At 34.4% G+C, this 13,618-nt stretch overlaps 1 protein-coding gene across 2 annotated transcripts in view; it reads left to right on the forward strand.

Moving 5' to 3' along the window:
• The window catches only part of LOC126884827 (aminopeptidase N-like), a 71,852-nt gene extending 59,530 nt beyond the window's left edge, over nt 1-12,322 (forward strand). For both annotated transcript variants that reach the window (XM_050651085.1, XM_050651086.1), the window contains exons 10-14: nt 723-1,000; nt 3,941-4,137; nt 6,253-6,561; nt 7,152-7,233; nt 10,554-12,322. In XM_050651085.1, the coding sequence (XP_050507042.1) occupies nt 723-1,000; nt 3,941-4,137; nt 6,253-6,561; nt 7,152-7,233; nt 10,554-10,703 (1,016 nt within the window). In that variant the 3' untranslated portion in view covers nt 10,704-12,322. The remainder of the gene's footprint in view (nt 1-722; nt 1,001-3,940; nt 4,138-6,252; nt 6,562-7,151; nt 7,234-10,553) is intronic.
• Nucleotides 12,323-13,618: the final 1,296 nt, after the last annotated feature.

Consider the following 13,618-nt stretch of genomic DNA (forward strand, 5'->3'; position numbering starts at 1 on the left):
ATCTCGGGCATGTGATGCGGGGCGAGAAGTATGGCATCCTGCGACTCATAATATGCAAAGAAAGATAGATGGCAGAAGAAGCATCGGAAGAAGACGAATTTCATGGCTGAAGAACCTGAGAGAATGGTTTGGATGCAGCTCAAAACAAATATTTAGAGCTACTGCCTCAAAAATTAAAATAGCTATGATGATTGCCAACCTCCGTTTCGGAGATGGCACCTGAAGAAGAAGAAAAACGTTTCCAAGTACCGTCTTGTAACATTTCAATAGCTTCACCTATACTATTTACCATTTATTTGGTTCAAAATCATAGCGTGGGCAAAGGTCTTATCGAAGTCTAAATGCACTCAATATATTAAACAGCACAAAAGATATAGAAAACGACTCGATTCGAGACGGCTTCTTTTAAAACCATGTGAACCTGTGAAGTTCCAAGACCCATCGCTCCCCTTCTGCTTGTGAATTTGTATTCTACCCGGATGGCTGATGAGGTAGGGATACCTAAACATGTATCATCCTATTAAATACCAATTCATATGCACAGGGTGTAACGATTTGTGCTCTTGTACCATTTATTTGGTTCAAAATCATAGCGTGGGCAAAGCTCTTGCCGAAGCCTAAATGTACGTAAACTATATACTATACACTATATACTAGGTTTTTCGAATTTACTGACAATTTAGTAAAATAATTTAAATAAATATTCCCATTCTCATTTTCAGGAATATACAAGGTAAACTACGATGAGAGAAACTGGAACATGATCACGAAGTTCTTGCAGGGTCCCGATTTTCAAACGATCCCAACTTTAAACAGAGTTCAGATCATTAGCGATGCTGCAGACTTAGCTTACATTGGAAGTCTCAAATACGAGATCTTTTTCGAGATGTTGAAGTATCTTAAGCAGGAAACTGAGTATATGCCTTGGAAAGCTGCTATAGATAAGACTGACGTCATTACTAAACATTTGAAGAAGTCTGCATCGTACGGAAAATACAAGGTATTTAAGATGATTGCTGTATCAGTTTGAAAATTTCTTTATTTTACTAGTATATAAATCAATGATATCTAGATATATTTTTTATTTATATTAGGAGGGTGTGATAAGTACTTAGCCTCCAAAAAATTTCTTTAACCCATTTGGAAAATACGTTCTCTCGAGGTCTGCCAAGCAGGCTTCCATGGCGGCGATGAACTTCTCATTCGACTTAAATTTCTGTCAGGCGAGTGACTTTTTCAAATTTAGAAACAAAAAGAAGTCCTACAGGGCCAAATCTGGAAAATACGGTGGATGGGATAGTAGTTCGTAGCCCAATTCCACCAATTTGGCCGTGGCGATGGCAGATGTGTGTGCCAGTGCGTTGTCATGGTGGAATAGCACTTTTTCTTCCCCAATTGGGACTGTTTTTTCTGCAATTCGGTGTCGAATCTGCCCAATCTGTGACCGTTTTGCCTTTTTCCAGGAAGCTGATATAAATCACACTTTGTGAATCCCAGAAAACGAGGGCAATAACTTTTCCGGCCGATAGGACAGTATTTTTTGGAGCACATTCGCGGGATAACGTCCACGGTATCGACTGTATAGAAGTCGTTCAGGAACAAGTGATAGATATTAACAACCTATCTGGTCCCGAGATCACAATTACAGAAATTACTAGAGCAATAAATACCTCGAAAGACGGGAAAGCAGTTGGACCTGATAAAATTCCTGTAGAGTTACTCAGATTGTTAGATGAAGAGGGAATTACGATACTCTAAAGATTTTTCAACCAAATCTATAAAAAAGGAAAATTCCCTGTCCAATGGCTTGTATCTACCTTTATCCCTTTGCCAAAAAAGAACTACGCAACGATGAAGTGTCAAGACCACCGACTGATAAGTCTGATGAGCCATTCTTTAAAAATATTCCTCAAAGTTCTTCACTACAGAATCTCCACAAAATGCGATAAGGTTTATGGTTGCTCACAATTTGGATTTCGAAAAGGCCTGGGTACCATTGAAGCACTAGTTGCAACCCACGTGCTAGCTCAGAACTGCTACGATCAAAGGAAAGATGTAATGATGTGCTTTATAGATTATGAAAAAGCCTTCGATCGAATACAACATCATAAACTCGTTACATATACTAAAACAACTCGACATAGATCAAAAAGACATTCGTTGCATAGAAGCTCTTTACTGGAATCAAACAGCTGTCGTCAAGGTGGACAATGAAACAACGCAAGCTCAAAAAATTTTCAGAGGTATAAGACACGGATGCATTCTCTCCTCACTACTGTTCAATTTATATTCAGAAAGTATCTTCCAGGAAGCTCTTGAGGAATGCGAAAGCGGCATCAAAGTAAATGGAACCTGGGTCAATAATATACGATATGCGGATGACTCGGTCTTAATAGCAGACAATATAGAAGACCTCCAAAACCTTCCTAATAAAATTGGAGAGCATAGCAAGAACATGGGACAACATAAAAAAGACAAAGTTCCTTATAATGAGCCGTCAATTATGTCAACATCAAAATGCAAGACTAGCATATAACAACCAAGATGTAGAGCGCGTAAGAAAGTTTAAGTACCTGTGAACCTGGCTATGTGAAGACTGGATGTCGGATATGGAAATTAAATGTCGGATAGAAAGGGCCAGAAGTGCATTCATGAAATTCAGAAACGTCTTTACGAACTCTGACTTTGACCTAAACCTAAGACTAAGATTCACAAAATGCTATATATGGTAGGTGCTCCTATATGGCATGGAAGAATGGACATTAAAAATAAACACAATGAATAAGCTAGAGACATTTGAGATGTGGATCTATCGACGAATCCTTTAAGCTCCCTGGACCGCAAGAATAACAAATGAAGAAATCCTGAGAAGAATTGGTACAGAACGACAACTACTATGCACAATTAAACAGAGAAAAATGGCATGCCTGGGGCACCTAATTAGAAATGAAAGATACCAGTTTCTGCGAACCTTAATTGAAGGGAAGATCGAAGGAAGAAGAGGAGTGGGCAGGAAGAAAATGTCATGGCTCCGTAATGTCAAACAATGGACCGGACTAAAAAACATAGGAGACCAAATACATATTGCAAGGGATAGAGAAAAATGGTCAAACGTGATCGCGAACATCCATTAGTGGATTGCATAAGAAGAAGAAGATCGACTGTTCCTTGGTTTCTGGTGAGTACCGGTGGATCCAAGTTTCGTTGAAGGTTATGAAGCAACCTAGAAACTCCTTCAGATTACGCTTAAAGAGCCTCAGACATTGCTCTGAAGTGGTTTCATGATGGGACTTGTTGGCCTGAGTGCGGAAACACGGCACCCATCGCACCCACAGCTTTCTTACGCCTAAAATTGCATGCAGGATAAGCCCAAGCGATCTTTTGAGATGCCTACTATCTCATCTATTTCGCCAACCTTCAGCCGATGGTCTGCCAATAGGCGATTGTGGATTTTTTCACATTATCCTCCATGGTAGCCGTTTCGGCTACCATGGGTGTGACTTGGTCGCGATCGAAGGAGAAAAGTAATCGTACACAGCATTCAAGGTCTCTTTGATTTCATTACGCGATTTCCCTTCCAAGAACAGATATCGAATCACTGGTCGATATTGCCCTTTTTTCATTTTTCTAAAATCAGCTGACAGACTCGCTTCTACACTCGGCCAAAACAAAACTACGAGTCTGATTCGGCTGAGGTTTTGATATAGGCCGTCTACAAGAATAATATATTATACGTTAGTAGATTTCTCTTGCTGTAGTGATGCATCGGACAGAAAAGTAGTTATCGGACTACCCACGTATATTCACTAAATGTGTTTTTCACTGTTTTTTTTGTGAAATTACAATTATTTGTAGTAAAAATTACATATTTTTTAATTTTTAATTGCCTACTTATTATTGTCTCATCTGTCTATCCATTTATTATATTTATCCGTTGTAGGAGTACATGAGGCATTTGTTAACACCCATTTATGAAAAATTCGGAGGATTCGAAGTGACCACCGATCCAGAAAAATTAGACTATATAAAATTGCAAGCATTGATTGTCAGCAGATCCTGTGCATTTGAAGTTGCAAATTGCGTATCACAAGCAAAATCTCTCTTTAATAAACTTAAAGAAAAACAATCTGATAATGTGTAAGTAAAAAATGAATATGTACTAGATAACAAATCTCCTTTTTTCTTCTTCTTTCATCTTTTTATTGCGCCGTCTCTTTTCGAGGGTTGGCGATCCAAATGGAAACTGCTGCACGAAAAATTTCTGCGGATGAGCGGTCAAACATCTTCTCAGGCCTTTCAGTTACGAGTTCTGATGTTTTCCTAGTGATCTTTTGATCTGTAGGTACTTTACCTTCTAACATGATTTGAAGTAGTTCATATCTTTCCCCTCTCAACACATGACCCAAGTATTGTATTTATCTTTCTTGGATTATTCTTAGCAAATCTTTTTGTTTATCCATGCGCCGAAGTACCTCAGTGTTAGAAACTTTTTAGACCTACGGAATTCTTAGCACCCGTCTGTGTACCTATGTACATTTCAAAGGCATCTATTTTCTTTTTTGTTTCAGAGTCCATTGTCCAACGTTCATATCCATACAGCAAGACAGAAAACACATAACATCTGATCATTCGGATTCTGAGCTCCAGACTAAGGTCTCATCTTGTAAAAAATGGTTTTCAATGAGTCTTCAGTATGTTATGGTTCCAACGGTTTTTTGAATGATCTCTAGATGTTTTTACTGCTCTGCTCTTAGGCGTCTTCTTCTAAAGGTGCCATCTTCTTTTGAAGGTTGGCGATCATCATGACTATCTGTAGTCTTTTTGCAGCTGTTCTAAAAAGCTGGTTAGAGGAGCAATTAAACGAGTCCCTCCATGATATTACTACGCATGATAACACTACGCTTTTCTAATATCTTTCCCTGCAGGCACGGGCGCCCATATAAAATTTTTTAGGGGGGGGGCAGACGTGAAGATGTTGCACATTATATTTTGTATACTTTGGATAACCATATATAGTTTAAAGCACCCGAAAAGCTAGGGGGCCATGGCCCCCCTGCCCGTGGGTATGGACACCCATGCCTGCAGGATATTCTGCAGAAGCTGGTATTTTGCTTCTTTCATCACGTAGCCAAGGTATAGTCCCCATACCGTTCTTTTTTGAAAATGGCTACAAAAGTCTTGAAAATGGTTTTAACTGTATCGTTTGACTGAGTCTATCTGTAATCGCGAAACATAACCTGCCATAAATAACATATTTACGTTGTCAGACTAAAGACGCCAGGCTGTAAATTTGTCGGACAAGAGATCGATAATCTTTTGTAATTAATTATAAGTACTTTCAATTGAAAATTAAGAGTTTCGTAATAACAAAACTACCGCGCTAGAGTGACATCTTGCTGTCATCGTACTCGGCAATCGCTCCCCCTTTTTTGACCGACAAAAATAATTTATTTTCCTACCAGTATCTTTTTTTTTCGATTATTCTTAGTATTTTTACGTCTGCGGTTTCTACTAGTAGCACTACAAATGCCTCTGTTCTGGCTGTGGTGGGTCCCGTTTCACAGTATAAATAAATATTAGCCCAACTGTTTTGAAAATTTTGCATTTAAACTTCTTTCCGTATATTTTTGTTCCCTAATATCAGACTTACAGCGGTTCCCTTTGCTATACTCACTTCTATCTTGAACTTTTCGTGGGTCATTAATATCGCATCATCTGCATTGTAAATTACTTTAAGTTGTTTTCTTCCCATCTTCCCAAATAATTCCCTTGTCTTTTATTGTGTCACTATTGTGTGTATACTCAGTCACAACCTTTTATTGTGTTGTTTTGATATATGTTTTCAACAGTTTTGATTATCGGCCTGTGTCTTTATAAATTTGTAAAAAGCTCAGGCAACAGATAGTTACCAAGTATTCTGCATTCCGACCTATAGAGAATTTTCTCTGACTCTAGATAGATGTCGCTAACGCGAATTTCTAAAGTTGTCTTTCCTTAGTTTTGCTTATGTTTCTTGTGTATAATGAATGAATGATGTCTCTCAGTTTAACCAAGTCGAAAGACTTATTCACAAAACATAGTAGTTAGGTATGCAAGAATTCCAGACATTATTTTTAAAAATTTTTTTTTTACTATAAAAGTGGTATCGGTAGATGATCTTCCAGAAATACAGCCTTGTAGTTCTTCAGCTGCTGTTGTTGTTTATTTATAAATACTATTTGTTTATCACATTTTTAATATTATTTGTTTTAGAATTCCCAAAGATCTAAGAAGTGCCGTTTACTGTACCGTTTTAAAACATGGCGGCGAGGCAGAATGGGACTTCCTCTGGAACAAGTACCAAAACTCTAACGTAGCAACAGAAAAAAGTACCATTTTAACCAATCTCGGTTGTACCGAAGAAATATGGATGCTTGCAAGATACTTAGATTGGTCATTGAATGACACCCAGATCAGAAGACAAGACAGTAGTTCAGTATTCGCCTCCGTTTCAAGAAATAATGTGGGATACTTCATTGCGAAGAATTACTTCTATAATAATATCGATAAAGTCTATAAACAGTAAGTATACATTAAAAAAGTGTTATTTTTACGGTGCCATGAAAATACATATATACTATGTGGAAGAGAATTACAAATTTAAACAAATAATGTCAAAATATATAGGGTGGCCCACATAAAAAATAATTTGTATTATATCCTCTATAAAAATAATCACCACAAATTGGATTCAAAGAGTACAGGACAGAAGACATTGGACGGATATAAGGAAGGTCTATATTCACCAGTGGTTGCAAAGGGCTGATTGATGATAATGATGATTTCCTTAGTGAGACCCCCTAAAGAATTTTTTTACGCCACTGAACCCTCCAGTAATATACCTATCAAAATTTCCAATACAATTTTTAAATTTTGTCTTAGTAAAGAAGATCTATACCTAACCCTGTTGTTTCAACATTTTTCAATAATCACCCTGTACCTCGCTAATGCGGAGACCTATTGATGATTTGATTGGGCAAACTACCTTTTTTCTCTCTCCTCTAGTTATCGGTGTAGACCGCAAAATATACAAATTTGGGACACCCTGTACATTAGTGTGAAATAACTGCCTTTTTTAATATAATTGATTATAAATATAATTTTTATTTTAGTTTACTGACAAATAAAAAGACACTGTCGAGATATTTATCAGCTCTGTCAAACCAAATTACCGATGCCAAAGACGAAAAAGAAGTAAGTACAACTTTTAATAACTATTATTTATTTTTTATTGTACCGTTTATTGTACCTTTTTATACTTTATCTAGTATAAAAACCACACTGTATGGTGAAAATTATTTCATCAGTTTTTTTTGACGGCAGGTATTTGTAATTATAACATATTATACATTACACAGTAAACCACCGTTTATTCGTAGGGTTGATTGGTACGGTTGCAGCGGATAATGAAACTGGTCAAAGGAAGTCAAATAAAAGAAAAAAGTAAAAAAATTAGTTTTCAGGATCTCTTCCTAGTAGTATTAAAAATAATTTCTTGATGTGCCTATCCGTGACGAATGTTGGTGATCATCATGGCAATCTTCACTTTATCTGCAGCAACGCGGAAAAGCTGCACACATGTTGTGTTTAACCAGGTTCTGAGGTTCTTTAACCAGGATGTTCTTCTTCTTCCTGGACCTCGCTTTCCAAATATTTTTCCTTGCAGGATGGCTTGTAGGAGGGCATATCTGGATTCATTTTACATAATGTGTCCAAAGTATTCCAACTTTCGAGATTTTATGGTGGTTAGTACTTCTCGGTTCTTCCCCATTCTTCTAAGGACCTCCTCATTTGTGACTCGATCAGTCCATGGGATTTTAAGAATTCTCCGATACAGCCACATCTCCAACGCTTCCAATTTTCGGCACATATGATTCAAGGTCCATGATTCATCACCATAAAAAAGAGGTGAACAGGGAAAAGTGTACTTTTGAAGTGTGTAAAACAAATAATTCCTAGCTGAGCGCTTTCGGCTTATAAAGCCATCTTCGGAGCTATGCTACAATAGAAAGGTCTCTAATGAATAATTGATCTTAGAATTCAAAAGTTTAACTTACGTCAAAAGGTATACCACTATGAAGAGAGATGGATCCCATGTACGATATACAAAAAATACTTCTATTACTTGTGCAGATTTTTTAATGATGGAAAAAAATATAGAAAAAAAACCTTGTCTGTCTGTTGAAAAAAGGTGGTCAATTCTTGCCGTTCTTGCCTTTTCAACAGACAGACAAGGTTTTTTTCTATATTTTTTTCCATCATTAAAAAAACTGCACAAGTAATAGAAGTATTTTTTGTATATCGTACATGGGATCCATCTCTCTTCATAGTGGTATTTTGAACCTTTTGACGTAAGTTAAACTTTTGAATTCTAAGATAAATTATTCATTAGAGACCTTTCTATTGTAGCATAGCTCCGAAGATGGCTTTATAAGCCGAAAGCGCTCAGCTAGGAATTATTTGTTTTACACACTTCAAAAGTACACTTTTCCCTGTTCACCTGTTGTCATAAGTGTGTACAAAACTATTTCAGTCTTTACATTTTTAACCATAAAAAAGGTCAGAGAAAAGTCAGGTCATCTCAGAATTCTTACTTTTATACCAAGAGAAAGGTTGTGGCTATACAACAGAGCTTCACGCGTTTCTAGGCCTTTGTAAATTGTGTATCATTAATGTGTATGTCGAGTCTGACTTTTAGTATAGTTGTTCCATTATATCTTTGCGCAAACTTCATGATTCATTTGCAAACAAATTAAATCAAAACATTAATTGAAACGTACGTCGATGTGTAATATCACTGATGTACTGTCAATATAAAAAAGAATGTGTGTGTACTTTGTACGCACGTAAGAAGTTATACTTCTATTATATGATTATATGATTATAAACGAAATTAATATACTTTTTATTTATATTTTATTTAAATATTAAATTCATTTATACTTACTACTTCTCAAACATTTTTATTAAAACAGTGCCAAAAATTAAAATAATAAAAAAATAAAACACACACAAACACATTAAAAATGCCACAAATGATTTCTGAACATTAATTGTCGGAAAATTTTTTAACTAAATACGTATTTTCTGAAAATAAAATTATATAATAAATATACTTACAATCATAAAATGTATAAAAAAATAAAAAAAAATAAAAGTTTCTATTGGGATTCGAACCAACTTACCACGCGGCTGGTATTTGCGTTGTATTGGGATGCACTCGCATTAAAACTTCGCCACAGAGACAGCTTGTCATTATGTGCGAAGATCGTCTAACTAAACAGATTAACCTTTTGACATTTTTAACTTATGTAAATCAAATTATTTTGATTTTGAATTGAAATGATTTAGAATTGAAAAAATATATTAGGTGAATATTGATAGAAATTTTGATAGTAATCAAATTATGTAAATAAAAGTATTACATACTACTTATGTATTTTGGTAGGTTCAAGGTAGGTATCGGAGCCCGTATAACGACTAATAAATTTCGCAATCACTTGCGTCGTGCAAAGTGGCTATGTTCAAATGTCATAACAAAATTTGATCAACTATTTATAAAACACTTACCAGTGAAAGATTCTTTAGCTTTGAATAAGCGAGATCTGCGGCACTCATACTAGTCAGTTTGATGAGCTTTTACATTGGCATGCAACAATCATCTTTTCTATGTAAATAAGTCCAAAAATATAATATGAAAACTATTTAAAAAGGCAGTATAACCATTAATTAACTTTTTGTTTGTTGTTTCTCTTCCTACAAATTTTAAAACGCAACAAGCATACATTATAACCAAACCACAGTCCCACAGCTGCCATATTGGATAATTTTTGTCATGTCATTTGAACATCCAATCAGAACAAAGTTATAATGCGCATGCGCCCGGTCGCTAGGTTTTCCCATATAAAATTTCACCGTCATTACGCCCGTAAAGAAGTAACTATAACTTCAATAATTTGGAAATGGCTATTATCGGTGGACGTATTAATTTATAAAGTCATATTGTACATTTATATTTAACTATGTTATATATTTAACACAATATAACGTTATAAAATAAACATAATATAAGTTATAAATTGAAAAAAAAACACAACAAATGCGCTAATGTCATTGTCACTGAAAATGAAAAACGTCAAAATGCATAGTAAACAAGGTATCAAAGACATGCCATATTATTTATACTTGTTTAACTTATTGTTGTTTCTATGGACAAGCGGTTTAATTTGGCGATACTAGTTTCTGTGAGTAAAAAAGAGACCTAGTATAAAAAGTAATTCGTAAATAATTTCATGCATGTGTAAAAATATAATAGACGAACTGTAGTAACATAAGAACATAAGCACATAGGCATCAAACTAAATTCGATCTTTATAAAAAAGATCCCCTACATATGCATACATGCATTACGCTCTTTATTTTTTACCGGGACATATATTTTAATACCATGTCGGTTGTTGATTGTATAGGATATCTTCTTAAATTTATATAATAACATGATTACTCCTTTTCAGTTCGAACGCTTCATCAAAGGCAACAAGAAGACCTTCGCCGAAGTCAAAAAGGGCGTCGAACAATCCCTAGAAACCGTCAAAATCAACATACAATGGCAGCACACGCACGCTGAGGAAATAGCTGACATCTTGAACAAATATTCCAAATAAACATAAACACAAGATTCTAGTAAACAAAAATTTATTTGAATGATCGAATTTAGATTTTTTCATACTATTTACAAACAAACCAGCTGTCATTTATTTATTGTTGTCACACTGTAGATGGCGTGCCAAATCGACCTATAATGAGCACTGTAACGTATATAGCTGATAGCGTACTCTATGTTCGACATAGATTTTAAATTACTTTTGAATTTAAAACACTTTTAACGTTTCTTTAACTTTATAGTGTATTTATTTATATATTTTGACACTAGTAAGATCTGATATCTCAACTTTATGTAATGTGAATTAAGTTAAGGAAAGTCTAATGAAGAAAAAGCAAAAACTATAACATGTGCAGCTTGTAAGCAAAACCGCCATATACATACAAATATACAATTTAATGATATTATTAAATTGTTTTTGTTATGGATATAACTTTATTATTAGGTTAGGTTAAAATGTTTACTGTGACACATGTACCATAGACATATAATCCTTAGACCGAGCGCTGCAATCTAAAACTGTTCCTTGCTAGTGCGACAGGGAAAAATGTTTTAAACAGGGTATGCATCTCTTTCTAATCGGCGGCAGTGGGAAAGTCACGTGGTCGATAAAACTCCGTTGATTAGAAAGAGATGCATACTCTGCTTGCAACATTTTTCTCTATCACACTAGGGGAACAGTTTTTGATTGTAGCGTGCAGTCTAGTTATAATATATGGGCAGTACCGCAGTACCCATACGAACCTAACCTATAAGATAAGTAATCAAAAATGATCTACAACTTTCTTTTCTCCACAAAATGATCATCTGATAATAATACTACCTTAAGTTTGGTTTACAAAAACTATTTTGTTATAAAATAAACTCAAGAAGACGCCACCAATGTTTTGAATTCTGGATAATTCTAGTAAAAAAGACTGAACGGGACATAAACTCAGTATTTATGAGATTTGTAGAAGTTAAGTATAAAATAATGTAGTGGACATAAAAATATGTGCCCTGATAGTTAGGACAAGTTCAGAGAAGATCAAATAACCTTAGATTTAGTTAGTAGTTAAGTTAGCATTAGAAAAAGTTGTAAGATGAGTGGTAAATAATAGAAATTTTTCCAAAATTGCGCGTTAGGGTAGAAGAACAAGTTTATGATGATGTAGTTTTTTAGAATAGTTTTTAAAAAATACATTTAACAAGAATACTGTGCTAACAGCTTTAAAGGTTTCCAAATATTAAAAAGACAATTTTACATTAAAAGAATCTGAAAATGTCAATTCTGAGATAAGAAAAAGACTATTTAAGACGACAAACACGAAAAAAAATAAGCACTGACTTAAACTAACGTAATTCAACATTGGGTGTCTTAGATCCATTTTATTACTATGATGCTCTTCAACCAAATCTGAAGATATGTTATAGCAAACTGCATGTGTTAGTACTTTTCAACATTCAAACAGTAAACTCTATCAGCAAATATTTGCACTTCATTCATTATGATCCATGTGGCACACCTCGCAGTATTATTAAAGAATATGTACTTAAATATGTGTAATTTTTTATTATTTATATAAATTATGATGTCGAACATAATCTATTTACATATAATTAAAGTTAAATAAAAATATACATGTGATTTTTTTGTCTAAAAGGAATGTATGGGAGAGATGGAAGTAATAGGTGAACTGTGATTTTGTAAGATTTGTTAATGCTGTTATTATAAAAATGGACAAAGAAGTAACTAGAAGCCTCTAAAGTTTGAATGACGTTCAATGTATCTCATTATATATAATTATTTCCTTTAAAAACTTTTTTTTGCTACGCCCATGGCTAACAAATCCATAGCATCCGAATACCCCTCTTCAAAAAGGGAGACAAATCGTTCATAAAGATTTACGGAAGAATTAATTCATTAAACAGAACACTAAAATTAATAACCAAAGTGATAGCAAATAAACTGAATGAAATTATAACACTACCAGAAGAATAACAAGGTTTTAGATCGGGAAGATCATGTACAGCACTATATTTATAATGACAAGTGCAAGAGAAATCATTAATAACAACAAACCGGCATATTTGTTTCGTAGACCTTAAGAAGACATTTGACAGGATCAAATTAAAGGACGTTGTCAACTTATTGTACGCAAAAGAGATACAGACAATAATCGAGAGAATCGAAAATATATACCAGTACAACACAGTAACAGTAGAAGAACTAACTGACCGAATTGAAGCTGACAATTGGATGAGACAATTTCCCATTAAAATTTGATAGGGAATAGGGTTGTTAAAGTTTATATCGAGGTTTTTAAAGTAAGGAATATGTCTAATATGGTTTTTTAAATAGAATAAAAAGAGTACTGACCAACTCATTTATATAATTATTATTTTGCTAGGTGAGATACTTATTTTTGGTAACCGTAGATGTTCTTTTCGTGTATTTCACTCTAGTTCATTTAGGTAATATTACTAACTTTTAGTATTAAGACCTTTTTGCTATTCTAACGGACCTTGTTTTAGATTGTGATATTAATACCTTTGATTGGCACAGTGGTAGTGGTTATTTGCTTGTTAAGTGGCTATTAGGTCCTGTTAGATCTTTACACCACCCACTGCCACTGTTATTCAGTTTTCGCTGCATATTTTACTTGTTTATAAATATATCTAACAAGTTCCATGAGCCCTCTATTGTTCAAACTGATCATGGATGAAATAATAAAACATTTAAAACGAAAACAGGATGTCAATCGCTTTGATCTTGAGTAACAGTTAAATATAGGTCTACTTTACCTATAGGTACGGTATAACAGAATTTCTTAGAAGATATTGCTAAATATAATTGAAGATGGTGGACAAAATACATGACAATCTAAAGAGTGTCGCAGATATGATCAATAAATGACTGACTGTCTAGTAGAATTA

This window comes from Diabrotica virgifera, chromosome 5 (assembly GCF_917563875.1).
Source record: "Diabrotica virgifera virgifera chromosome 5, PGI_DIABVI_V3a".
Taxonomy (NCBI): Eukaryota; Metazoa; Arthropoda; class Insecta; order Coleoptera; family Chrysomelidae; genus Diabrotica; species Diabrotica virgifera.